General features: G+C 49.5%; 1 protein-coding gene across 2 annotated transcripts; it reads right to left on the bottom strand.

The window, feature by feature from the left end:
* On the bottom strand, nt 1–24,348 carry IKBKE (inhibitor of nuclear factor kappa B kinase subunit epsilon). 2 transcript variants are annotated; one of them, XM_077190659.1, is made up of 20 exons: nt 24,010–24,348; nt 22,972–23,112; nt 22,760–22,889; nt 21,244–21,425; nt 19,712–19,872; nt 18,519–18,629; nt 17,676–17,855; nt 17,141–17,343; nt 16,439–16,503; nt 16,268–16,359; nt 15,529–15,630; nt 12,232–12,301; nt 12,043–12,107; nt 10,542–10,618; nt 9,935–9,974; nt 8,965–9,066; nt 5,544–5,640; nt 4,939–5,036; nt 3,085–3,156; nt 1–262 (listed from the first exon to the last, which is right to left on the bottom strand). In XM_077190659.1, exons 1-20 carry the CDS (start codon nt 24,094–24,096, stop codon nt 229–231), a joined length of 2,109 nt encoding a protein of 702 aa, XP_077046774.1. In that variant the 5' UTR covers nt 24,097–24,348; the 3' UTR covers nt 1–228. The 2 variants fall into 2 exon arrangements, with proteins under 2 accessions (XP_077046774.1, XP_077046773.1); XM_077190658.1 differs by having other exon boundaries at nt 2–262; nt 12,043–12,155.
* Nucleotides 24,349–26,348: the final 2,000 nt, after the last annotated feature.

Below are 26,348 nucleotides of genomic sequence, written 5' to 3'. Positions count from 1 at the left end.
TAAAAAAAAAAGAGAAAAATTTAAAACCCCACTCGATTTTCTGGCCAAACCTGCAGAGGCTCAGGGCACACGGGGCTGATGGGGGAGAAGGTGCAAAGTGCTGGGGCACAGAGGTAGGACACGGAGAGCTCCCAGGGCACGGGAATCCAGCAGCTCCGTGGCTCCAGGGGCTGTGAATTCCCTCTGCTGGGAGGGTTTGGTTCAGCAGCTGCACCTTCACCGTGCCCCTCAAACGCTGGGAGCAGGAGCAGCCCCACCCAACCTGCAGGGACAAAAGGGTTCAGGTCAGATGTGGCCCTAAAAGCAGGGCTGGATCCCCAGTTCCTGGGGGTTTCTCCTGGATGTGCTGATCCATGAAAATCAGGATTTTAAAGAAGAGGGAGAGTGATTTTTTAGTGATAGGACAAGGGGGATGGCTTTAAAGTAAAAGAGAATTATCCCTGAATTTTGGCCAGGGATGTCCTCCACAAGCTGTTCATTGTATCAGGAATCACCCACAATAAAGGAAATTTCTGAGGGGGAAGGTTTAGCTGGCACCTGGCTGGGAACCTCCTAAAACCATTCTGGACTTTCATTTTCCCAATACCATCCTGAGAGACAGCTCCATGAAAATCAGGATTTTAAAGAAGAGGGAAGTGACTTTTTAGTGACAGGACAAGGGGATGGCTTAGAACTAAAAGAGGAGAGATTTAGATGAGATATTGGGAAGGAATTGTACATATTCCCATTGTCCATTTGCATTCAGAGCCTCGAGGAAAGGATGCAGAGGAGGAAAATCACAGGAGGGCGATTCCCAGCTTTTCTCAGCTTGAATAAATGGACAATGGGAATATGTACAATTCCTTCCCAATATCTCATCTAAATCCTTCATCTTTTAGTTTAAAGCCACACCAACCACACCAACACCTCTTCTATCTGCAAACCCAGAGGTTTTCTTTAATTTGGGGGCTGGAAAACTCCTCCTGTGAGGAGCAACTGAAGGAGCTGGAGGTGTTTACCCTGAAGAAAAGGATGTGGTATTCCCATTCTCTGAGCAGAGAGACACAATTCTCTCTCCCAGGACTTTTCCTGGGAAAGGCAAATAGAAATAAGAATTGTTTTCTCTTCTCTCTCTGAGCTTTCTCAAACAGAAATAAGAATTTTTTTCTCTTCTCTCTCTGAGAAAGCAAATAGAAATAAGAATTGTTTTCTCTTCTCTCTCTGAACTTTCTCACTGCCTTCCCCAGGAAAAATCCTGGGAGAGAGAATGATGTCTCTCGATGTTCAGAGGATGTGAATGCCACAAAAAGAGGTTCTGGGGAACTTTATTGCTCCCAACTCCCTGGAAGGAGGCTGTGCTGAGGGGGGAGCTGGTCTCTTCTCCCAGGTAACAAATGACAGGACAGGAGGCCTCAAGTTGTACCAGGGGAGCTTTAAATTGGATATTAGGGTAAAAAAAAATCACAGACTCTGGGTTTTGCAGAGGTTTTCATATAGAAAAATCTGTATCTAGTCCCCCACGGCAGTGAGCAGCAGTGAGTGCTGGGGAAAAGGGAAAAGGGTGAAAAGAGGGGGATGAAATGATGGAGAAATCCTTGGCTAAAACTCCAAGAAAGAAGAATTCTGCTGCTGCCAGCCCGTGATGCAAACACGGGGCAAACCCCATGGGAGAGGGGCTGTGGCTGGGCCTGGCGGGTCCCAGAGAGCTCAGCCAGAGCCTCCAGCACAGCCTGGGTGGGAGAAGCGGGGTGGGGAGCAGGGACCCTGTGAGGAGCAGGGAGAGGAGCAGGGAGAGGAGCAGGAGAGGAGCAGGGATCCTGTGAGGAGCAGGGAGAGGAGCAGGGATCCTGTGAGGAGCAGGGAGAGGAGCAGGGATCCTGTGAGGAGCAGGGAGAGGAGCAGGGATCCTGTGAGGAGCAGGTGAGGAGCAGGGATCCTGTGAGGAGCAGGGTGAGGAGCAGGGAGAGGAGCAGGGATCCTGTGAGGAGCAGGTGAGGAGCAGGTGAGGAGCAGGGATCCTGTGAGGAGCAGGTGAGGAGCAGGTGAGGAGCAGGGATCCTGTGAGGAGCAGGGAGAGGAGAAGGGAGAGGAGCAGGGATCCTGTGAGGAGCAGGTGAGGAGCAGGGAGAGGAGGAGGGAGAGGAGCAGGGAGAGGAACTGGGATCCTGCTGGGAGCAGGGTGAGGAGCAGGGATGCTATGAGGAGCAGGGTGAGGAGCAGGGAGAGGAGCAGGGATCCTGCTGGGAGCAGGGAGAGGAGCAGATAAGGAGGAGGGATCCTGTGAGGAGCGGGGTAAGGAGGAGGGATCCTGTGAGGAGCAGGTGAGGAGCAGGTGAGGAGCAAGGATCCTGCTGGGACCAGGGTGAGGAGCTGGGATCCCATGAGCAGCAGGTGAGGAGCAGGGAGAGGAACTGGGATCCCGTGAGGAGCAGGGAGAGGAGGAGGGTGAGGAACTGGGATCCTGCTTGGAGCAGGGTGAGGAGCAGGGATCCTGCTTGGTGTAGGGTGAGGAGCAGAGTGAGGAGCAGGGATCCCACTGGGAGCAGGGTGAGGAGCTGGGATCCCATGAGGAGCAGGTGAGGAGCAGGGTGAGGAGCAGGGATCCCGTGAGGAGCAGGGAGAGGAGGAGGGTGAGGAGGAGGGTGAGGAACTGGGATCCTGCTGGGAGCAGGGTGAGGAGCAGGGATGCTATGAGGAGCAGGGATCCCACTCAGAGCAGGGTGAGGAGCAGGATGAGGAGCAGGTGGGAGGAGCAGGGATCCTGCTTGGAGTAGGGTGAGGAGCTGAGTGAGGAGCAGGGATCCCACTGGGAGCAGGGTGAGGAGCAGGGATCCTGCTGGGAGCAGCAGCCCGGGGTGCACTCACTCACTCACTCACTCACTCACTCACTCACTCACTCACTCACTCCCTCACTCACTTACTCACTCACTCTCTCACTCACTCACTCCCTCACTCACTCACTCCCTCACTCACTCCCTCACTCACTTACTCACTCACTCACTCTCTCACTCACTCACTCCCTCACTCACTCACTCCCTCACTCACTTACTCACTCACTCACTCTCTCACTCACTCACTCCCTCACTCACTCTCTCTCTCACTCACCTCTCGATGATGCTGTTGTTGAGCTGCAGATCGCAGGCGACCGACCTCATCTGCTCCAGCAGCTCCTGCATCCTGCAGGGACACAGCCAGCCCTCATTCCTGCATCTTTAGGGGAAAATACAGCCCCAATTCCTGCAGGGACACAGCCAGCCCTCATTCCTGCATCTTTAGGGGAAAATACAGCCCCAACTCCTGCAGGGACACAGCCCTAATACCTGCATTCTTTAAGGGCAAATCCAGCCCCAACTCCTGCAGGGACACAGCCCTAGCTCCTGCATTCTTTAGGGGCAAATCCAGCCCTAATTCCTGCATCCTTTAGGGGTAAATCCAGCCTCAATTCCTGCATCCTTTAGGGGCAGATCCAGCCCCAATTCCTGCATCCTTTAGGGGCAGATCCAGCCCCAATTCCTGCATCCTTTAGGGGCAAATCCAGCCTTAATTCCTGCATTCTTTAGGGGCAGATCCAGGCCCAATTCCTGCATCCTTCAGGGGCAAATCCAGCCCTAATTCCTGCATCCTTTAGGGGTAAATCCAGCCTCAATTCCTGCATCCTTTAGGGGCAGATCCAGCCCCAATTCCTGCATCCTTTAGGGGCAAATCCAGCCTTAATTCCTGCATCCTTTAGGGGCAAATCCAGCCCAAATTCCTGCATCCTTTAGGGGCAAATCCAGCCCAAATTCCTGCATCCTTTAGGGGCAGATCCAGCCCCAATTCCTGCATCCTTTAGGGGCAGATCCAGCCCCAATTCCTGCATCCTGCAGGGGCAAATCCAGCCTTAATTCCTGCATCCTGCAGGGGCAAATCCAGCCCCAATTCCTGCATCCTGCAAGGGCAAATCCAGCCTTAATTCCTGCATCCTGCAGGGGCAAATCCAGCCCCAATTCCTGCATCCTGCAGGGGCAAATCCAGCCCCAATTCCTGCATCCTGCAAGGGCAAATCCAGCCTTAATTCCTGCATCCTTTAGGAGCACATGCAGCCCCTCATTCCTGCATCCTGCAGGGGTAAATGCAGCCTTAATTCCTTCAGAGACACAGCCAGCCCTAATTCCTGCATCCTGCAGGGACAGATCCAGTCCTAATTCCTGCATCATTTAGGGACAGATCCAGCCCTAATTCCTGCATCCTGCAGGGGCACATCCAGCCCCAGATTCCTGCAGGGGCACATCCAGCCCTGATTTCTGCACTGCTCAGCCCCTGTTTCCCATGGGAGCAGCTCCTGCTGAAGGGCTGGGATGCCCCACAGGACACGGAGCAGGGATCACACGGAGCAGGGATCACACGGAGCAGGGATCACACGGAGCAGGGCCACACCCCATTCCCAAGATGAGCAGCAGGAGGTTCTGTCCCCCCCTAAGGAGCTGGGCTGTCCCCAGACCCCTGCTCCCAAGGGTGGGAAATGGATTTGTAGAGAGTTCTTGGGGTCTAACAGAAGGCCCACACAGTATTCATCCCTATGAGATAAGAAACTCTGATTTAGAAATTATATGGAATAAGATAGATGTTGTTGAGAGGGAAATGAGCTAGAAAAAAAGTTTCAAAAATGGCCTTACAAATAAAACTAAATACTTTGGAGAAATAGAACTATGAAAGGTGTATTATAGTGGGACCCACAAGGGGCAGTTTTAGATGATTGGTTTTAAGGCATTTGCAGCACGGTGTGACAAAAAGTTAATAAGCTAAGAAATGCTTATGGTGTTTTGTAATCAGGAAATAGCTTCTGATTGTGCTGGTGTGAATTCTAGCACCTGTGTTGTCTCACCCTTCTCACGAGACTGAAACTGGAATAAAAGCTTTTAACTCTCAGTTTCCCCTTCCCTGAGTCACACAAAGGTATTTTCCAAACCAAGGACTCACCTCAGAGCCATCTCCTGGCAGGCCTGGCTCAGGGGGACAGGGGGAGGCACAGGAGGGGCCAAATTCCATTGCTCCAGCTGGAGAAGCCTGTCCAGAGCCTGTGGAGATGGAGATGGAGATGGAGAAGGAGATGGAAATGGAGATGGAAATGGAGATGGAGATGGAGATGGAGATGCAGATGGAACTGGAGAGTGCTGGCAGCGCCACACCAGGGGCTGTCCTTGGGGCTGAGCCAGAGCCAAACAGCAGCACCCACAGAGTCACACCCAGCACTGCTCCAGAACAATTAAATAAATTAACCCAAGCACCAGCTCACTCCCAGGGGCTGTGCCCCAGCTCAGCAGCTCTGCCGTGGCAGCTGGAGGTGAAGCAGCATTTTCCTCCTGCTGCAATTCCCATTTATTGGGCACACACCCCCCTTGCCAGGCAATCCCTGGCACCAGCAGCACCTTGGCCAAAGGTTTCCCTGCTCACACAGTGGGACAAAACAGCACCTCCAGCCTGGATCACCCATAAAAAGGGGTTTAGGAACCCTGCAGGGCTCTCCTGCTGAGCCCAGGGGCTGCTGGGGAGGAGCAGGAGGAGCTGCAGCCCTGGACACCCACGCCCTGCAGGCAGTCCTGGCACTCCATCATCTCCACACTGCAGGCACTGATGCGGTTGCTGAGCCTCTTCAGGTGCCTCTTGATCTCACAAACTTTCCTGGAAAGAGGAGAAAATGATGTCAAAACTCCCAGGCAATGCTTGGCATCATTAATTTATTTTATTTTATTTTATTTTTATATTTTATTTTATATTTTATTTTATTTTTATTTTATATTTTATTTATAGCTTATATTTTATTTTATTTTTTATTTTATATTTTATAATTTTACATTTTATTTTTTATTTTATATTTTTATATTATATTATTTTATTTTATATTTTATTTATAGCTTATATTTTATTTTATATTTTATATTTTATATTTTATTTTATATTTTATTTTTATTTTATATTTTATTTTTTATATTATTTGATTTTATATTTTATTTATAGCTTATATTTTATTTTATTTTACATTTTATATTTTATTTTAATTTTATATTTTATTTATATCATATATTTTATAATATATAATAACATTTTATAATACATAATATAATATATATTATATATTATAATTATATATAATAATATTTTATAATATATAATAGTATATAAAATATATAATACTATATATTTTATAATATATAATATTTTATAATTTATAATTCATATTTTATAATTTATATTTTATATTTTATTGTATTTTGTTTTATATTTTGCGTGTTTTAATTGCACGCTGCTTTCTGCAGAGCTGTCTGGATTCAAAATCCTGAAGGGAAGCAAATGAGTCAGGGCTTGCTGTAATTGCAGCTGCAGCAGCCACCATTAGGCCAGGTTATCCAAACAGCACTAAGAGCTAATTAATCAGGGAAAGTTGATTGTAAATGAGGCAGCTCAGACCTGTCAGTTCACCCAGCACAGACTGGGCCTCTTGTTCCTACCCAGAAAAGGCTCCTCACACCCAGCAGCCACACCAGGAGTTGAATTCAAAAAAAAATAAAAATGTTTGGTTTGGCTTTAAAAAAACAAAGGAAAGAATATTTCAGGTGAATGATCCACCTCAAGTCCCCAGAAAAACAACCACCGCCCCACAAACCCTGGCAGGAAACAAAACAGGACAATTAAAACTGAAGTAAGGAGAAATTAAAAATATCCAGCTGTGACTCATGGTGCTTTCTCCACAAGGACAGGAAAACAGGTACGAAAATACCTCAGGAAAACGTGGGGAAGGATTTTTCCTCCCTGTGAGCAGAGGTAAAACCATTTTTAGTGTCCTGCACTGCATGGATTCTGTGGGGCTCCACATCCAGGGGGGAATCCCAACCCAAGAATTCCCAAAATTCTTGGGGAAACTGAGAGATTTCATTGCCTGGGTGGGATGAGGGGACTGCAGGACACAGCTCCTGTCCTCAGAGTGAAACCTGCCTCTGGTGAGGGCTGGCAGCAGGGAAAGCCCTGGTGGGACAAACTGGGAATGGGAATGGGAGAAGGATGGGAAAAAACTGGGGAAAAAACTGGGAAAAGAAAAATGGGAAAAGAAAAAGAACTGGGGAAAAGAAAAAAAAAATGGGAAAAGGAGAAGAACTGGAGAATGATGGGAAAAGACTGGGGAAAAATCAGGGAAAAGAAAAAGAACTGGGGAAAAGAAAAAAACTGGCAAAAAGAAAAGAACTGGAGAAGGATGGGAAAAGACTGGGAAAAAACTGGGAAAAGAAAAAGAACTGGGGAAGGAAAAAAACTGGGAAAAGGAAAAGAACTGGAGAAGGATGGGAAAAGACTGGGGAAAAAACTGGGAAAAGAAAAAGAACTGGGGAAGGAAAAAAACTGGGGAAAGGAAAAGAACTGGAGAAGGATGGGAAAAGACTGGAGAACAAAACAGGGGAAAAAACTGGGAAAAGAAAAAGAAGTGGGGAAGGAAAAAAACTGGGGAAAGGAAAAGAACTGGAGAAGGATGGGAAAAGACTGGAGGAAAAAACAGGGGAAAAAACTGGGAAAAGAACTGGGGAAAAGAAAAAAAAAACAGGGAAAAGACAAATAACTGGGACAGAAAAAAATGGGGAAAGAAAAAAACCTGGGATAGGGCAGGGAAAAGGCAGAGAGGGCACAGGGACAGGGCAGACCCTGCCCTCAGCTCCTGCAGAAATTCTGAGCATCCAAACCAAACTTCCAGCCTAAAAATCCCCTCCACTTGTCAATCCAGCCCAGGGCTACTCCCCAGCAGAAACAGGATCAAAAAATGGGTTTAATTGTAAGGAATCCCAGAAACTCCTCCTCCCTCCAGCCACAGGCAGCCCAGGAGGGGCTGCTCCTCTCCTTGCCATTAAATTCCAATTTTTGCAAGGTCCTCTCCCCCGCTGCTGCCACAGGCTGTGGATTGCCCTCAGTCACCACGGGGTAATTTGCTCTTTGCATTATTCCCCAAGCACTGCTCAGCAGAAAATCCTTCCCAGGGAGTGGGAAAATCCTTCCCATTTCTCTCTGTCTCGATGGCAATTCTGTCCCAATAAAATAAACTAAAATAACCTCTCCCCCCACGCCAGAGCTGCAAGTTTAGGGGATTTGGGGGCTTTTTAAAACATAAACTTTAAACAGCAGGGCAGAACTATGGCATAGGAGCCAGCTGGGGTCACAGAGCTCTTGGAGGGTTTGTCACCCCTGTGCAGTCCCTCAGCAATTCCCAAAATTCCCATTTCCATCTTTCCACTGGATCACAGCAGACAGCACTTGGAAGCCCTGATCCTTGGGGGAGGACTATATTATTATTATTAGTAGTAGTAGTAGTATTAGTAGTAGTAGTAGAATATATAATTTAAATCATTATTTTCAATATAAATTAATTTTAATATAAATTATTATTTTAATAGAAAATATTTTAATAAGATTATACTAATTTAATATAAAATTATTGATTTAAAATATTTTAATATAAAATTAATATTATTCTTTTAATAGAAAATATAATAATAGAATATAATATAATTCACATATTTTTATATTATATATTATAAATTATAGAAATTTATATATTATGTAATTTATATAATATTACATAAATTATTATTATTGCAATATAAAATTCTGATAATTATTTGTAATATAAATTAATTTTAATATAAATTATTTTAATATAAAATATTTAAGAAAACTATACTATTTTAATATAAAATAATTAATTTGAAATATTTTAATATAAAATTAGTATTTTTCTTTTACTATAAAATATAAAATATGACAATATGACAATATAATAATATAATGTTATAATATAATATTATTTATATATTTATATAATAGAAATTGTAGAAATTATTATTATTATTATTATTATTATTATTATTATTATTATTATTATTATTATTATTATTATTATTATTATTATTATTATTATCTTTTCCACTACAAAGTGGCCTGTCCCAAATCCCTGGGTGGGGCTGGTACCTCATTCTGCTGCTGTGCAGGGCCAGGGCCTCCTGGTACTGCTGGACGCAGTCATTCTGGAAAATGGACAGAACCCTCCTGGCCAGGTTCCCCAAATTCAGCCTAAAGCCAGGAATAAGAGAGAAAACACCATTATTTCCTTCAGTGTGCGAAAAGGAACATCACAGGGTGGAGAAAGAAAGGAGTTCCAGGGAAAACAAACCCTGGCTGTGATGGAGAGGGAGGTTTTGGGGGATACAAAATACAAATAGAATTTTGGTTTTGGGGGATACAAAAAGCATTTGATACAAAAATACAAAGACCATTTCCCAAAATCCCCATTTCCATCTCCACGCTCCATCCTTAGCAGAGAGCACTTGGAAGCCCTGGATGCTCAGGAAAGAGTTACAGAGAAGACACAACACCCCTGGAGAGGGACATTTTGGGGGATTCACCCCCTGTCCCCCACCCAGGGCACTGCTGAGCAGTCTCTGCCTTGGAGTTTAGGGCAAATGCTCAAGGTTAGACTGAGACAAGGGAGTCTGTGGAATTTCACCCTCCCTGCTGCAGCTTCAAGTGGGAATTTTGTTTCTTGCCTGTGCTGAACTCCCCCGGTTTGGGTGCAAACTGAAAGGTACCAAACCCCTCAGGCACTCCACAAGCACAGGGGGAAGCAGGGACACTTCCCAAATCACCATCTCAGTGCAAAAAAAAACCCCTTTTTTTGGTCTTTTGCTCACACAGCCCAAGTCCTGAGTAAGCCCAGCCTGGGATGGGTTTGTCCCCTCAACCACCCCAAACCAGCTCCCTGTGCCCACCTCTGCTCCCACAGCCCCATCTGAGAGAGCTCAGGGCTTGAACCTTCCCTGGGAGAGCCCCTGCAAGGAGGAACCACACAGGAACCTCCAATTTTTAACAATTTTTAACCCTTTGGGGCCCACCCAGAGCCAGCAAGGGGCAGGTCCTGGGGAGGGGACAGGGTGGGACTCACTTATCCAGCTTGTGGATTTGCTCCTCGTTGTAGCTCAGCCCTGGGGAGGGAAAACAAGGTCACCACACATTTCCTGCAGACAGCCCAAGAAATGGGAAATTTCACTGCACACAGAGCTGGCTGAAGGGGATTTTCCTTGTGGATATTTTCTGTTCAGTTGAAGAAAGAATAGAGATAATTTCTCCCAGGCTGAGCCTGGGAATCTTAGAGGAGAGAATCCAAACAATTATTATTTCTCTTTCTATCACCATTGTTTATAGATATGGTTCTCCAGAGTGTGCTACTGCTGATTCACCAATAGTGTGAGAGGTTTTCACTTTGAGACCAATCAGGTCTTAAGTTCACCATTATTTCTATAAGAACTGAAAATTTCTAATAATAAAGTGGCTTTTCATACCTTTTGCATCATAGAGACAATGATAATTATTACCCAGCTTGGGGCTGCTCCCACATTTCCTGGCTCAGCCCCCAGGGCAATGCCAGGACACAGAAACAGGAAAGCCCTGCAAGGTTCCATGAAGTCACTGCTGATCCCAGCAAACCCAAATCACCCATTTTCCCACGGGCAGGGCCATTCCTGCCTGGTGTCCCCAGCCCCAGCACTCACTCAGACACGTCCTGGCCTTCTTGAACTGCTTGTGGATCATCTGCATCTTCTCCAGGCAGCATTCCATCTGCTGGATGCTGCAACGGGGCAGGGAGGGGGTGAGGCTGGGCTGAAATCAGCATTTGGGCTGAAATCAGCATTTGGGGCTGAAATCAGCATTTGGGGCTGAAATCAGCATTTGGGAGTGAAATCAGCATTTCGGAGGGAACTTATCCCTTTGGGGTGGGATGTGAATTCTGCTTTTCCCCTGCCTGTCTGTGAGCAGGGACATCAGCCCCTGTGTGTGTGTGTGGCACCCTTGGCAGGGGAACTGCTCCATTCTGTGGGGCTCTGCTGGCAAGGATGAAAGTTTGACAGGGAAGTCTCACAGATGTGGGTGCTTGGCAGAAAGATTTTTGAATGTGGAGTCTGATGAAGGAATAGAGATGGAAGCAAGTTTTGATATAGAAGAAAAGAATTACTGAGCCAGTTTTACTGGATAACTAAAGAGGCAAAGGGTGTGTTAGTTAGAAGGGGTTTTATGGCTTAGAGCAAAGGATAAACCCACCCCAAACAAGAAGATGTTTTTACCAAGCAGAAAGAGAGCACAGGCAAACAAGGCAGCAAATGGTGCAAATAGAAGAAAAGTCTCAGAATTTTCCACTGCAGGAAAACTGAAAAACAACTTCTAGCTTAAACTGTAATGTACTGGCTTTTAGTGATTGGAGAATAGAAGCATGAATATGGTAATTATAGCAGTTATGATAGGCTGTAGATAAAAGTTAAGGGATAGATTGGTTCTACTGTATGAAGATGCTCAGCAAAGAAAAGTATAGAATGCATTGTGACCAAAATTAAAGTATATAATGCATTGTGACCAAAATAAAAGTATATAATGCATTGTGACCAAAGCCAAAGGGTCTCCAGGCCTGCCTGCAGCTGGAGCTGACAGCTGTGGGCACAGCTCTGTCACCCACAACCCTGGACTGTGTAACCTCTTGGATACAATAAACTGCATTTTGGAGAGCTGCCTGGAGTCCCACATCCCTCATTCAGGCTCTTACAGGGCTCCACATCCAGGGGAGAATCCCAATCCAAGAATTCCCACAGAAACTGAGGGAGATTTCATTGCCTGGGTGGGATGAGGGGACTGCAGGACACAGCTCCTGTCCTCAGAGTGAAACCTGCCTCTGGTGAGGGCTGGCAGCAGGGAAAGCCCTGGTGGGACAAAAGCTGGGAATGGGAGAAGGATGGGAAAAAACTGGGGAAAAAATCAGGGAAAAAAACTGGGAAAAGAAAAATAACTGGGGAAAGAAAAAAAAACTGGAGGAAAAAAATAACTGGGATAGGGCAGGGAAAAGGCAGGGAGGGCACAGGGACAGGGCAGACCCTGCCCTCAGCTTCTGCAGAAATTCTGAGCATCCAAACCAAACTTGCAGCCTAAAAATCCCCTCCACTTGTCAATCCAGCCCAGGGCTCCTGGTGGGGACAGCCAGGTGGCACCAGGGATTGCCCCACACACCTCTTGTCCTCGTGCACTTGCTGCCTGTCCTTCACCAGCTCGGCCAAAATCCCATCCAGGGCCCCCTGGAAGTCAAAGATGCTGTGGGAGCACTGGGAGAGCTCCTCATCCACCTGCAGAGGGGGGCAGAGGTTGGGACCAGCTGCTCTGAGAGCTCTGGGGGCTCCTGGGGCCGGGGATGCTCCTCACCCTCTGCAGCCTTGGCTTCACCACATCCAGCCCAGCTGGGGCCCTGCTGCCTGCAGGAACGGCCTCGTACCTGGGGAAGGCAGAAAATGGGGATTGCTGAAGGGGGATTAGTGCTGGCAAACAACTGGCACAGGGATCCACCCCGAGCTGGGGTCCGGGGGGCTGCAAAGGGATTTCCTTGGGCAGCAAGCCAGATTTCAGAGCCACTGTCAGAACTCAGTGCATCCCTCTGGGTGTCCAGGGCTGCTGAGGAGCCCATGGGGGGCTCAGAGACCCTGGCACACGGCCCAGAGCACCTGGGGATTTGATTGTGACCCCTGGAGCAAGTTACCAGCTTTGTATGAGGATGTGAAAGTCACACAGGTTTGAATGGTGTAATAACAAAATGATCACAGGGTGAAAATGTCGATTTTAGGATTTTTAGAATAAGGGTTTTGGGGACAAGATGGAGGAACTTGGGTGTGTCCAGCCTTTCTTCTTCTTCTTCTTGTTCTCCATTTTCTGCAGTGATGTTGGCACTTTGGGATTGGTTTAGAGTGGAAGTGCACTGTCTAACACAGGTAATGGGTATTGGAAAGTAATTATAAATATGTTATATTTACAATAGAAGCTCACTGTCTAACATAGCTGATAGGTATTGGAAATTAATTGTAAATATGTTATATTTAGAGTAGAAGTGCACTGTCTAACATAGGTGATAGGTATTGGAAATTAATTGTAAATATGTTATATTTAGAGTAGAAGTGCACTGTCTAACACAGGTGATAGGTATTGGAAATTAATTGTAAATATGTTATATTTAGAGTAGAAGTGCACTGTCTAACATAGCTGATAGGTATTGGAAAGTAATTGTAAATATATTATATGTAGTTTGTAGTATAAAAAGACAACACCACCCTTGGGGTGGTCAGAGTGCCTGTGGCTGCCCTGCTGAGCAGACCTCGGCTGGGCAGAAAGAAAATTTTATAGATAAGAATTAATAAACAACCTCAAGGCCAAAAAGTGAAGAGTCCAGACTCGTTCTTCAGACAGACGGATGAAACAGAGACAGAAACAGAGACACCCTGCACATCTCAGAGCTGCAATTATCAACAGCAACCCAAGAAGCCACGAGATGCAAAGTGCTGATCTGGTAAAAAGTCGCCCTATTGAGTCCAATTTGTTCCAAAATTGTTGGTTTTACACCCACTGGCTTCAGGCCAGCTGGGAGGGTGTCTGTGTGCCAGGCTGAGCGTGGCACAGGGGCTAAGTCAGCAGAAATGCTCCTGCTGCAGAGCTGGAAGGGCTGGAAGAGCCAGAGCACCCAGCTGCAGCTCTGCCGCTCTTGGCACTCCAGCCCTGAGGGCTGCACTCAATGGGAACCACGTGTCCCCATTTTATTTTTTATTTTTTTTTTTTTATCCAGATGAAATGGAAATTAAGAGACTTTGCTAAATGGAATGAAAGAACAGCAACCCAGAGGCAAAGAATTTTCCACTATAACAACAACAAAAAAGCAGCAGAAAAATAAAAAATCCGTGGGTTGCTTGAGATAAAATGGGTTCAGCTTGGCCCAGGGCAGCTGGGTGGGAAGGGGGGTGTGAGAAAGGCTGAGGGCAGCCCAGGGTTTCCCCATAATTCAGTGAAGACTCTTGGAAGGAAATGGGACCTCTCCCCAGGGCTGGTGGGATGCTGGATCCCTGGGAATGCAGCCCAGCTCTCCAGGGTTGGTGATAGGGGCCAGATCCCCATGGGGTCATGGAGCTGGTGCCATCTTGTTCTTTATTTTATCCCAATTTTCTGTTTTCCTTTCCCTGGAGCTGATGCCATCCTGCTCTTTATTTTATCCCAATTTTCTGTTTTCCTTTCCCTGGAGCTGGTGCCATCCTGCTCTTTATTTTATCCCAATTTTCTCAGTTTTCCTTTCCCTGGAGCTGGTGCCATCCTGTTCTTTATTTTATCCCAATTTTCTGTTTTCCTTTCCCTGGAGCTGGTGCCATCCTGTTCTTTATTTTATCCCAATTTTCTGTTTTCCTTTCCCTGGAGCTGGTGCCATCCTGTTCTTTATTTTATCCCAATTTTCTGTTTTCCTTTCCCTGGAGCTGGTGCCATCCTGCTCTTTATTTTATCCCAATTTTCTGTTTTCCTTTCCCTGGAGCTGGTGCCATCCTGCTCTTTATTTTATCCCAATTTTCTCAGTTTTCCTTTCCCTGGAGCTGGTGCCATCCTGTTCTTTATTTTATCCCAATTTTCTGTTTTCCTTTCCCTGGAGCTGGTGCCACCCTGCTCTTTATTTTATCCCAATTTTCTCAGTTTTCCTTTCCCTGGAGCTGGCAGCAGCTCTGGCTCCTTCCTGCTTGAGGGCTGTAACAGTCAGAAAGCCCCAGAGCAGGAGCCAGAGTCAGGACTAACTCTGGCCTCCTGTGAAATCATTAAAGACTGAAGAAAAGAGGGACAAACAGCCAGAGTGACTCATTTCCCAAACAGGGAAAAAGCCTCCTACATCCACAATATCAGCTTATTCCTGGCATTTTCCTTATTCCTGATTATCCAGGGCCTTTGAGAGCCCCTGTTCCAGCAATGCAAGATGTTTTCTATTACCATCCCTATGGCAGATTACCTTTGTCCAGTGGGCAGTTTGCCTTATCTCTCTCTGAGTGACCACAATCACTCCTCATTCGGGAGGGGACCTGTGCTGATAACAGCCATTGAATGTCCCTGCATGGCTGATAAGAGCTACAGCATCCCATTGGGAGATGTGAGCCCAGGGGGAGGAGCCAAGCATTCCTACCTGGATATAATCTGGAGATTCTGGAACACCAGCCAAGCATTCCTGCCTGGATATAATCTGGGGATTCTGGAACACCAGCACAGCTTCTGCACTGGATTGCCCAGAGGAACAGCAGCTGCCTCTGCCCCTGGATCTTCAGAGGCAGAGACTGCACCTTTCTCCAGGATCCCTGCTCCAGCAGAACCAGCCCTGGCACTGCAGGAGGGCTGAGCCACAATTCCAATGGTTCTGCTGCCAGCACCCTGACCCACAGGGTGTCAGGTTGGGTTCTGACTCTGGCAGTGCTGGTTTGGTTTACTGCATTGTTTATTTTATCTTTTTATTTTTCTTCCTTATTCAAGAACCATTATTTCCTGCTCCCATATTTTTGCCTGAGAGCCCCTTAATTTAAAATTTATAACAATTTGGAGGGGTGGGGAGGGTTTACATTTTCCATTTCAGGGGAGGCTCCTGCCTTCCTTAGCAGACTCCTGTCTTTCCAAACCAAGACAGCCCCATATCCCCCCAGCACAGCCCAGCTCACTTACAGCACGTGTGTCTTCCCCATGGTGAGCTGCAGGCAGGTGAGCACGGAGTGAGCCCCTCTCCTCTGCTCCAAAATCCTGCAGCACTCTGTCCTCAGGGTCCCTCTGCCAAGAGAGAAAACAGCCCCCCCAAGATGTGCTCCCTGAAACCACAGATCCACCCTGGGGTGGGGATGGAGCTGGTGGCTTCTCTCAGGCTGCTCTGAGACACTGGGGGCTGGTGAACCTAAAATTGGGTGTGGCTGCTGCTTTTAGGGTCTCTCACCCTCTGTCCTGCCCCAAAAGGAGAGCATAGGGCAGTGAAGTTCATAATGGAATGGTTTGGGTTGGAAGGGACCTTAAAGCTTAAATTCCAAATCCCTGCCCTGGGCAGGAACACTTCCAATAGATGCACACAGTGATGACAATAATAAAATACAAAGGAAGGAAGGGAGGAAGGGAGGAAGGAATAATTCTGCTTTTTTCCTCAGCCTCTCCTAAACTGAAAAAAGTCACCCAAAAGGAACAAAGGAGGGCAGGAGCATCCTCCCAACACCGAGGAGTTTTTCCTCCAGGTGCAGCCCCATGGGCACACAGAGCCCCTCCTGCCCTGCTCCCTCCAAGTCCCCCAGGGCCCCACCCCACCATCCCCACTGGTCTGCACTAGCAGGAAGAGGCTGAAAACCCCTTAACCCAGCAACCCCATAGCCCTGGCAGGCTGTGTGCCCCCTGTGCCCTGCCCAGCAGTGGCCCTGGCACTCACATCACCCAGTGCAGGCCCCTGGCCAGCAGCTCCCGGCCCCTCCGCAGCGCCTGCCCCACGCGCAGGGTCTGGTGAGCAGCACCCACGGCACTCTGCAAGGCAAAGGGCGCTGCCAGGGCCTGTGCCAGGCACAGGGCACTGCCAGCACACTGCCCTGGCACACACACCCACCTTGGCTGCACTGCAGTCGGCCACCACGTCCACCCTGGGCACGAACTTTGGGAATTCCAGCGCCGCTGCAAAGACAGGCGGGGTCGGGGGGTTTGTCACCAGCTGGGGGCTGTGGGCAGCTCCCACCCACCAGATAAACCCTGGGGACACTCAGGATTTCAGCCTCAGTGTTGGAGGCTCAGTGAAGCCCTCCAAGATACTTTGGGAGCATGGATGAAGGCAGGAATTCCCAAAGCTCAGCATGGTGTGTGGCTGTGCAGCAGCAGCACACGGCAGGGGAAAACTGACCCTGAAATCCCCTAATCACGCTGCAGGGACCAGAAACAGGACTGGGAATTGGCACTGGGAAGTGGCATCAGGACTGGGAATTGGCACTGGGAAGTGGCATCAGGATTGGGAATTGGCACTGGGAAGTGGCATCAGGATTGGGAATTGGCACAAGGAAACCAGTGCTCCTGCTGCTGGAACTGGGGTCACTGCTGGGAATGGGGACTGGCACAGCCTGGCAGTGGGAAAAGCAACCAGTCTGGAGAATTGGGAACTCCAGTGGGAACTGGGATCCAGGTCAAACACTGCCCAGGCCCCAGGAGCTGGGATCACGCAGGAAATGGGAAATCTCTCAGGGTAATAGCTGGAACAAATCCCTCTTCCAGCAGCCACTCCCTCTCCTGCTGTGCCACATCTCCCACCATTCACACTCACGGTCTCGGTACCGGACCCCCACCACGTCCTCGGGCTGCTCTGAGGTGCTCAGCAAAGTCAGGGGGCTGCTCTCTGTGGTTTTGCAGAAATGATGAGCTTGTAGATTGGGATCCAGCTCATACAGGTGTCCTTCAAAAAAATATTCTTGATGGTGAGGGGCTATGTTTGTCTGTTTGAAGACGGCGTCTAAAAACTTGGTGGTACTGAAATGGAGAAAGAAGGGAAAGGATGGGGTTAAGCAAAGAGGTGAGCACACAGATTTCCATCCCTTTAGCAGCCTGCTGCCCTCAAAATACCAAGATGTTGATATTTTCTCTTAGCAAAATATCAGACAAGGTCAGCAGAGCCCCCTGAGGCTCTCAGTGTGCCCAGAGCTCTGCTAGGCTCCAGCAAAGGCTGATTTGAGCCTGGTGTGTTTTAACCTGGCTTGGGAGCAGTGCACAGGGCACGGTGGTGCCCCAGGTTCTGCTGTTGAAGCGAGGGGAACTCAGAGCTCCATTCCCAAATCCCAAATGAATCCCTATCCCAGCCTTACGTGTTGTAGGAGTGGATGTAGATGCGGTGGGAGGACGCCTGCTGCAGGGAGAACACGTCCACCACCATCCTGTGCAAAATGTCGTTGGTTCCTGCAAAAAACTGGTCGAATCCCCAGCATTTCTCCTGATCCACCTCCAGGATATTCGCCAGGATGGGGATCAGCTGGTCCTTCAGCCCCCTGCAGCAGCAAGGGAAGTTTTGTATTTGGGTTGCCTCCAGACAAAGGAAGGAATGATGAATCTGACTCCATGAATGATGAATCTGTTCTCAGAAGGCTAATTTATTATTTAATGATTATATTATATTATATTAAAGAATACTAAACTAAACTGTACTAAAGAATACAGAAAGGATAAAGACAGAAGGCTAGAAAGCTAATAATGAAATTATGAAAAGATAATAATGAAAACTCATGACTCCTGCCAGAGTCCTGACACAGCTGGGCCCCAATTGGCCAAAGAGCCAAAACAGCTCACATTAAACCAATCAAACAATCACCTGTGGGTAAACAATCCCCAAACACATTCCAGATGAGCAAAACACAGGAGAAGCAAATCAGACAATTATCATTTTCCTTTTCCTCTGAGGCTTCTCAGCTTCCCAGGAGAAAAGTCCTGGGCAAAGGGATTTTTCCAGAAAATATGAATGCCACAGGGAAGAAGAGAAGTTTGATGGGCTGGTGTAACCCCGAGTCACAAACACTGCCCTGCACCCCCTTTTCCTCTCTGGAAAGCAGAGATCTGCTCTGAAAGCTGTGACAGCTGAAGAAGAAAAGTTCCAGCGCCTTGTTAACCCCTCCTGTGCTGCCTGGGGACACCCAGCCCCAGCAGGGGACACTCACGTGGAGAGGCGGCAGGTGATGGGCAGCTCGTAGCTCCACTCGATGCTCCCGTTCTCCTGCCTCTGGATCCCTGCAATGGCCCCAGGAGGCTTCTCCGTGGTGATTTTGTACCTGTGGGAAGGGATTTTTTGCTGCTGACTCGAGCCAAGCGAGCTCTGTTTGGGCACTGAGTCCCTCAGGTGGAGGGAAAGGGCAGAGCGTGGATGTGCTGGGAAAAACATGATTCACTGAGGGAAAAGGAAGTGCCCAGAGGGAAAATCCTGCAAGGAACAGTCAGAACCTTCCATTAACCCTGCCTCCCCTTCCAGCTGTTTAGCCAGGAGGACTTGGGAATGCATCTTACAGAATCCCAGAGTTATCTGGGTTGGAAGGTGTGGTGGTGTTTGAGGGTCCGCAGGACAAGGGAAGAGATGAGAATCTTGACTCCACGTTTCAGAAGGCTGATTTATTATTTTATGATATATATTATATTAAAAGAAAATTATATATTAAGAAGAAAATATCATATATAAAAATTGTAAAATATAAAAAAATATATACAACCATATAATGTATAATAATATATATTATATAATATATATTATATAATAATATATTATACACAATAATATAATATATAATAATATTATATATATAATAATATAATATATAAAATATATATAAAAAGAAAATATACTAAAAGAAAATTATATACTAAAACTATGCTAAAGAAAGAGAAAGGAGACATCAGAGGGCTAGAAAAGAATGCATAATAAAATCTTGTGACTGACTAGAGTCCGACGCAGCTGGACTGTGATTGGCCATTAATTAAAAACAATCACATGAGACCAATCAAAGATGCATCTTTGGCTGGTAAACCATCTCCAGACCACATTCCACAGCCATCAGATAGTTATTGTTTACATTTCTTTTCTGAGGCTTCTCAGGAGAAAAATCCTAGAGAAAGGATTTTTCAGAAAATACGTCTGTGACAGGAAGGAACCTTAAAGATCACCTGATTCCAACCCCCTGCTATGGGCAGGGATGCCAGTGTCCCACCCCAGCATCCCATTTGGAGGGAAAACGTGGCAAATGGGACATGGATTCTTCCCCACAGTCCCCTTGGCAGGGCTTTGAGGCCAGGTGTGGTTAAAGCAGAGCGAGGCACCCTCAGCACAGCCCCAGCTCCCCAGCACAGCTGGCAGGGCACCTACATGATCTCCTTGTTCCTGCGGGGTCCCCCGAAGGGCACGAAGGGCAGGCTGCCGGTGGCAGCGTGGTAGAAGGTGACACCGATGCTCCAGAGGTCCACGGTGACACCAAAGGCCTTCTGTGGTGGCTTGCGCAGCACGGCCCGCTCGTACACGTCAGGGTGCTGGGGGCACACAGACACGGTCCTGGCTGAGAAACAGCACCTGGAACACAGCTCTGGGTCCCCCCAAAAACCTCTAACACAGCTCTGGGACCCCCAAAAACCTCTAACACAGCTCTGGGTCCTGGCTGAGAAACAGCACCTGGAACACAGATCTGGGTCCTGGCTGAGAAATATCAACTGGGACACAGATCTGGGTCCCCCCAAAAACCTCTAACACAGCTCTGGGTCCTGGCTGAAAAATATCACCTGGAACAGAGCTCTGGGTCCTCCCAAACACTTCTAACCCAGGTCTGTGTCCTCCCCAAAAAACATCACCTGGAACAGAGCTCTGGGTCCTGGCTGAAAAACAGCACCTGGAACACAGCTCTGGGTCCCCCCAAAAACCTCTAACACAGCTCTGGGTCCTGGCTGAGAAACAGCACCTGGAACACAGCTCTGGGTCCCCCCAAAAACCTCTAACACAGCTCTGGGTCCTGGCTGAGAAACAGCACCTGGAACACAGATCTGGGTCCTGGCTGAAAAATATCAACTGGAACAGAGCTCTGGGTCCTGGCTGAAAAACATTACCTTTAACAGAGCTCTGGGTCCTCCTCAAAAAACATCACCTGGAACACAGCTCTGGGTCCCCCAAAAACCTCTAACACAGCTCTGGGTCCTGGCTGAGAAACAGCACCTGCAACACAGCTCTGGCTCCTCCCAAACACTTCTAACAAACTCTGTGTCCTCCCAAAAAAACATCACCTGGAACAGAGCTCTGGGTCCTGGCTGAAAAACATTACCTTTAACAGAGCTCTGGGTCCTCCCCAAAAAACATCACCTGGAACACAGCTCTGGGTCTTCCCCAAAACCTCTAACAGAGCTCTGGGTTCTGCCCAAAAACCTCTAACAGAGCTTTGGGTCTTCCCCAAATATCATCACCTGGAACACAGCTCTGGGCCCTCCCCCCTCAAAAATTCACCTCTAACAGAGCTCTGGGCCCTCCCCAAAAAACATCACCTGGAACACAGCTCTGGGCCCTCCCCCAAAAAAATCACTTCTAACAGAGCTCTGGGCCCTCCCCCCTCAAAAATTCACCTCTAACAGAGCTCTGGGCCCACCCCAAAAACCATCACCTGGAACACAGCTCTGGGCCCTCCCCCAAAAAAATCACTTCTAACAGAGCTCTGGCTCCTCCCAAAAACCATCACCTGGAACACAGCTCTGGCTCCTCCCAAGAACCATCACCTGCAACCCTGCCACAAAGCACCGAGCCCTTGCCCTTCCAAAAACACAGATGAGGCTCTGCCAGTGACTCAGCTGCAGGACTGAGGGACAGGGCCCAGCCTCCCCCAGGACTCCCAGGGCCACCAGCCCGGCACGTGCCCTCCTCACCAGGTACTCCTCTGTCCCATAGACCGACACAAACTTCTCATCATCCTCCAGCTCCCGGGCGGCTCCGAAATCCGTCAGTTTGTAGATGCTCTGCCCGTCCTCCCCCACCAGCCTCATGATGTTGCCGGGTTTGATGTCCCTGTGCACGACACCATTCTCACGCAGGTGGTTCATCCCTGCCACTGGCACAAGGGGGAGGCAGAAATTCATCTGTGGGGCTGGGCCACAGGGGGGGCCAGTTTGAGTTTAGGGATGAGAAAAGGGCTGGAGAGGGGGTAAATGCCGTGGTGGTTGTTGGAACTCAGCGCATCCCTCTGGGTGTCCAGAGTTGCCGAGGACCCCGCCGAGGGGCTCGGAGACCCTGGCACGCACAATACCTCACAAAATACCCAATACCTCACAAAATACCCAATACCTCACAAAATTTTCTAACAGTTACCATGCCTTGTGGTAAGACAGGTACCATGCCTTTGTTGGGACAGGACTTATCTGCTCCTGTATCAACCAAAAATTCAAATTCTTCATTTAGAGGTCCCACTTCAAAGTTTACCAAGGGCTCCTCTAGATGTTGCATCGGGTCCCTTAAAGTGTAAAGCCCTTGACACCCCTAATTGTCACCTCTGAGAACCCTCTCTAAGGCTTCTTGTTCCCTGGCTATTGCCTCATCGAGACTGAGCTTTTTACAAGCCCTCCTAACATGCCCAGTTTCTCCACAATAATCCCAGAGCACCTGGGGATTTGATTATGACCCGTGGAGCAAATTACCAGCTTTGTATGAGGACCTGAAAACCACAGAAGTTTTAACAGTCTAATAATAAAATTATCACAGGGTGAAAATGTAGATTTTAGGATTTTTAGAATAAGGGTTTTGGGGACAAGATGGAGGGATCTGGGCGTGTCCAGCCTTTCTTCTTCTTCTTCTTCTTGTTCTCCATTTTCTGCAGTGATGTTGCACTTTGGGATTGGTTTAGAGTAGAAGTGCACTGTCTAACACAGGTGATGGGTATTGGGAATTCAGTGTAAATATGTTCTATGTAGTTTGTAGTATAAAAGGACAACACTGCCTCAGGGGCGGTCAGTGTGCTTGTGGCTGCCCTGCTGAGCAGACCTCAGCTGGGCAGAAAGAAAATTTTATAGATAAGAATTAATAAACAACCTCAAGAGCGAAAAGTGAAGAGTCCAGACTCGTTCTTCAGATGCACGGGTGAAGCAGAGACACCCTGCACATCTCAGGGCAGCAATTAACAACCAAACTCTGAGAGATGGTTGCACTTAGATGGGGATCAGTGTGACTGGGGGGGTGGAGAGGATGAGGACATGGCAGGGCACAGCTCCTTGTCACAGCAGCTTCCCAGAGCAAGGAGAAACCCTCAACACTGAGCTCAACCCCACCCTGTTCAGGGCTGCAATTCCCGACCCCTCACTCCATTGCCCAGGGCTGCTGCCTGCAGGGTCCCACCAGCCCCCAGCTGGGAGGGTCCCAGTCCCTGCTGTGGTCCCTGAGCCCCCCACTCACCCACACACTGCAGCACGATGAGGAACTCGGACTCAGCCAGGCCAAAGGCATTGGCTGGGTCTTCCAGCACGTTCAGCAGGCTGCCACTGGAGCAATATTCCATCACCAGCACCTTCTGCTTGCTGCTGCCCTGCGGGGGGACCAGGGCAGGGCTCAGCCAGCCCCGTGTCCCCCCCTCCCTTGGCTGGGGAGCCCCGGGATTTCCCACTCACTGTCTCCTCCACGGCGAATAATTTGACAATGTTTTTGTGGTTCAGCTTCCGCAGCATCTCGAACTCTCTCACCTGCACCTCCTGGGGCCGCAGGTAGCTGGCACTGTTAAACACCTTCACAGCGACCAGCTCCCCCGATTTCTGGGAAAAAAGAGCAAAAAAGAGGGAATGAAAACACCAAGTGATGCCATTCACGTGCGAAGCGGCTCCAGGAGCTCTGTCCCGGCTCCCACTGGGGATGTAAACGATGAAATGATGAAATGACGCCTCTGCAGCGCTCGGCTGCACAAACAAACCGCTGTTATTCACCTCCCTGCCCTTCCTGTCCCGGCACCCACGTGCTGAGTTTCGCTGTGTTTATCCGGCCCCACAAAGAGTTCCCATCTGCAGCCCGGGCCGGCGGCTCCCCGAGGGATGGGGATGTTCCCAGCCCGCGCCCGCAGTTTGCTTAATAAACTTCAAAGGCTGCTGAGGAGGAGGAGGAGGAGGAGGAGAGCCCGCTCCAAGCCCGGCAAGTGTTTGCACGAAGTATGCAAATGGCCAAGGATGGGGTTTTCAAAAGCTCTGGGCATTCCCCGGGAAGAGGCAGCTCCTTCCCCCTGCGCCAGAAGGAGCCGGGGAGCGCCCCAAAAGCCGCCCCCGACCCGCAGAGCAGGGGAAGGAGCCCCGTGGAAAGTGAAAATAAAAGGCAAAGCAGCGCCTCTCAGCCTAGAGGCATGGTCCAATGTTTGGAGGTTTTGCTTTGCTCCAAGGTCGCCCCAACCGACAAACCCAGAGCAGCAGCTTCTGTGTCGGTGAAGCCGGTGGGTGAGTGTGTGTCCTAAGGTGGCTGCTGGTTTTGCAGTTCCACAGGATCTTCCACAGGGTCTTATGGGTTTATCCCTGCTTTTGCACAGGGAGATCAAACAAAACAAAACGCAAACAGCGCCTGAGGTGCGAGGATCCCCGGGAGGGCGAGCGGAGCGGGGCTCGGACAGGGATGGGGGCACCGGGGCTCCGCACTTTGGGGTTCCTGCCCCCCCAGCCGCCCCCGCTCACCTTGTTGCGAGCTTTGTAGACAGAGGCCGTGGCCCCCTGGCCCAGGAGGTCCTCGGTGCTCCACAGGTAGTTGGGGGTGCTCTGCATGTCCGGTGAGGTTTATCCCACCGAGCCCCTCCGGGAAGCGCGGCAGATGCAGGGTGGGATGCAGGGTGGGATGCAGGATACGGGGCCGAGGCTGAGCATGGACGGGCCCGCAGCGCTGCCCGAAGCCCCAGAAGCCCCAGAAGCCCCAGAAGCCCCAGAAGCCCCAGAAGCCCCAGAAGCCCCGGGCCGTGCCGGGGCTGGCAGCAGGAGCCCGGCGGATGCCGGAGCTCGGAGCGGAGCAGCGCGGGGCGAGAGGCGCCTCCCCGGCCGGGAACTGAAACCCGCGGATTGCAAAACCCGCCCGGCGAGCACGGCCACGCTGCAGGAGGAAACGCCTCAGCTTCCTGCTCGAGAGAAAACTTCCCTGCCGGGCAGCCATGCCCTGGGCACGCCGGGCAATCATCCCCCGGCACCGGAGCTGCCATCCCCGGGCACCTGAGCTGCCATCCCCCGATACCCGGGCTGCCATCCCCGGAGCACCCGGGCATCTACCCCCGGAGAACCTGGGCTGCCATCCCCCGGCATCTGGGCAGCAATGCCCCGGGGCACCGGGGCTGCCATCCCTGGGTACAGCGGGCAGCCATGCCCCGGCATCCGGGCTGCCATCCCCGGGCTGCTCCAGGACAGCTCCAGTGGTGACAGAAGGTGCTGAGCTCCGGCTGCCATCGGCACTGCCAGGTGGGGATTTAGGAAGCAGAGCCGGGTCAGGATCTGTGCCCAGGGTCGGTGTTCAGCCCTTGTTATCTGTGCCAGCACGGGGTTAGTGCTTGGGCACGGACACAGCACTGCCTGGCAAGGCTGGCACTGTTGGGGCTCCCTGTCGGGGATGTGGGGCAGGGTGGGATGGGGGATACAGGGTAGGATGTGGGATGCAGGGTGGGATGTGGGATGCAGGGTGCAGAGCAGGATGTGGGATGCAGGACAGGGTAGGATGCAGGATTTGGGATGCAGGATGGGATGCAGGACACAGAGGAGGGTTCAGGGTGAACTGAAGGACAGGGTGGGATGTGGGATGCAGGGTGGGATGTGGGATGCAGGTGACATGCAGGGCGCAGAGCAGGATGTGGGATGCAGGATGGTTTGTAGGACAGGGTGGGATGCAGGATGCAGGACAGGGTGGAATATGTAATGTAGGCCAGGGATTCAGGATGTGAGGTTCAGGCTGGGATGCAGGGCAGGATGTGGGATTCAGGGCACTCTGCTGCCTGCACTGGGCAGAGTGGGGCTGCTCCTTTTCCTGCTCACTCTGTTTTCAGTGTGACCAGCTCAGCATCAGGGTCCCACTGCCAGGAATTGTTCCAGGCTGATATGGATGTCTCTAAAGGCTCCATCCTCACCAACAAAGCCTCCAAAGTTCTCAGAGTTCATCAGCACGTGGGGCATCCAAATATCAACACTGCTTCACCAGCCTGCACACAAACCCCACCCCTAATTAATTCCTTAATTCCTGCTGAGCTTCATTTTCCCATCCAGGGGTGGGTGCCTGGAGCAGCCTCCAGAGAGGGCAGAGGGCACAGCCTGGCCCTTTCCCTGAGGCCATCCAGGGGTGCCCAGGGCTGGGAAGGGGTGGCAGAGTCTCGGTTTAACCACACGAAACCTGAAATCACTTTGGGTGAAGTCATTCAGCTGCAGCTCCGCTGACAGGAAGAGAAAGGGCCAGGGTGACTTCTTGAAATTGTGTCTGGGTTTATTTTCTGTGCATGTGAAACAGGAGCATGTGCATGAGCATGTTTCATTTTCTGGGCATGTGAAACAGGAGCATGTGCATGGGCATTTTTTATTTTCTGAGCATGTGAAACAGGAGCATGTGCATGAGCATGAGCATGTTTTATTTTCTGGGCATGTGAAGCAGGAGCATGTGCATGAGCATGTTTCATTTTCTGTGCATGTGAAGCAGGAGCATGTGCATGAGCATGTTTTATTTTCTGGGCATGTGAAGCAGGAGCATGTGCATGAGCATGTTTCATTTTCTGTACATGTGAAGCAGGAGCATGTGCATGAGCATGTTTTATTTTCTGTGCCTGTGAAGCAGGAGCATGTGCATGAGCATGTTTCATTTTCTGTGCATGTGAAACAGGAGCATGTGCATGAGCATGTTTTATTTTCTGTGCCTGTGAAACAGGAGCATGTGCATGAGCATGTTTTATTTTCTGTACATGTGAAACAGGAGCATGTGCATGAGCATGTTGTATTTTCTGTGCATGTGAAGCAGGAGCATGTGCATGAGCATGTTTCATTTTCTGTGCCTGTGA

The sequence above is a fragment of the Agelaius phoeniceus genome, chromosome 25 (assembly GCF_051311805.1).
Source record: "Agelaius phoeniceus isolate bAgePho1 chromosome 25, bAgePho1.hap1, whole genome shotgun sequence".
In the NCBI taxonomy this organism is placed as follows: domain Eukaryota; kingdom Metazoa; phylum Chordata; class Aves; order Passeriformes; family Icteridae; genus Agelaius; species Agelaius phoeniceus.
The sequence above is the reverse complement of the archived record's forward strand: the minus strand, read 5'-3'. Positions and strand labels throughout refer to the sequence as shown.

Excerpts from the sequence above, each read along its gene's own strand:
- IKBKE (XM_077190658.1), bottom strand. The coding sequence starts at position 24,096 with ATGCAGAGCACCCCCAACTACCTGTGGAGCACCGAGGACCTCCTGGGC. Across the intron at positions 5,037-5,543 it reads GCCAGGACTGCCTGCAGGGC|GCTCTGGACAGGCTTCTCCA; the intron begins GTGGGTGTCCAG and ends CCATCTCCACAG. Across the intron at positions 263-3,084 it reads AACAACAGCATCATCGAGAG|GTTGGGTGGGGCTGCTCCTG; the intron begins GTGAGTGAGAGA and ends TTGTCCCTGCAG.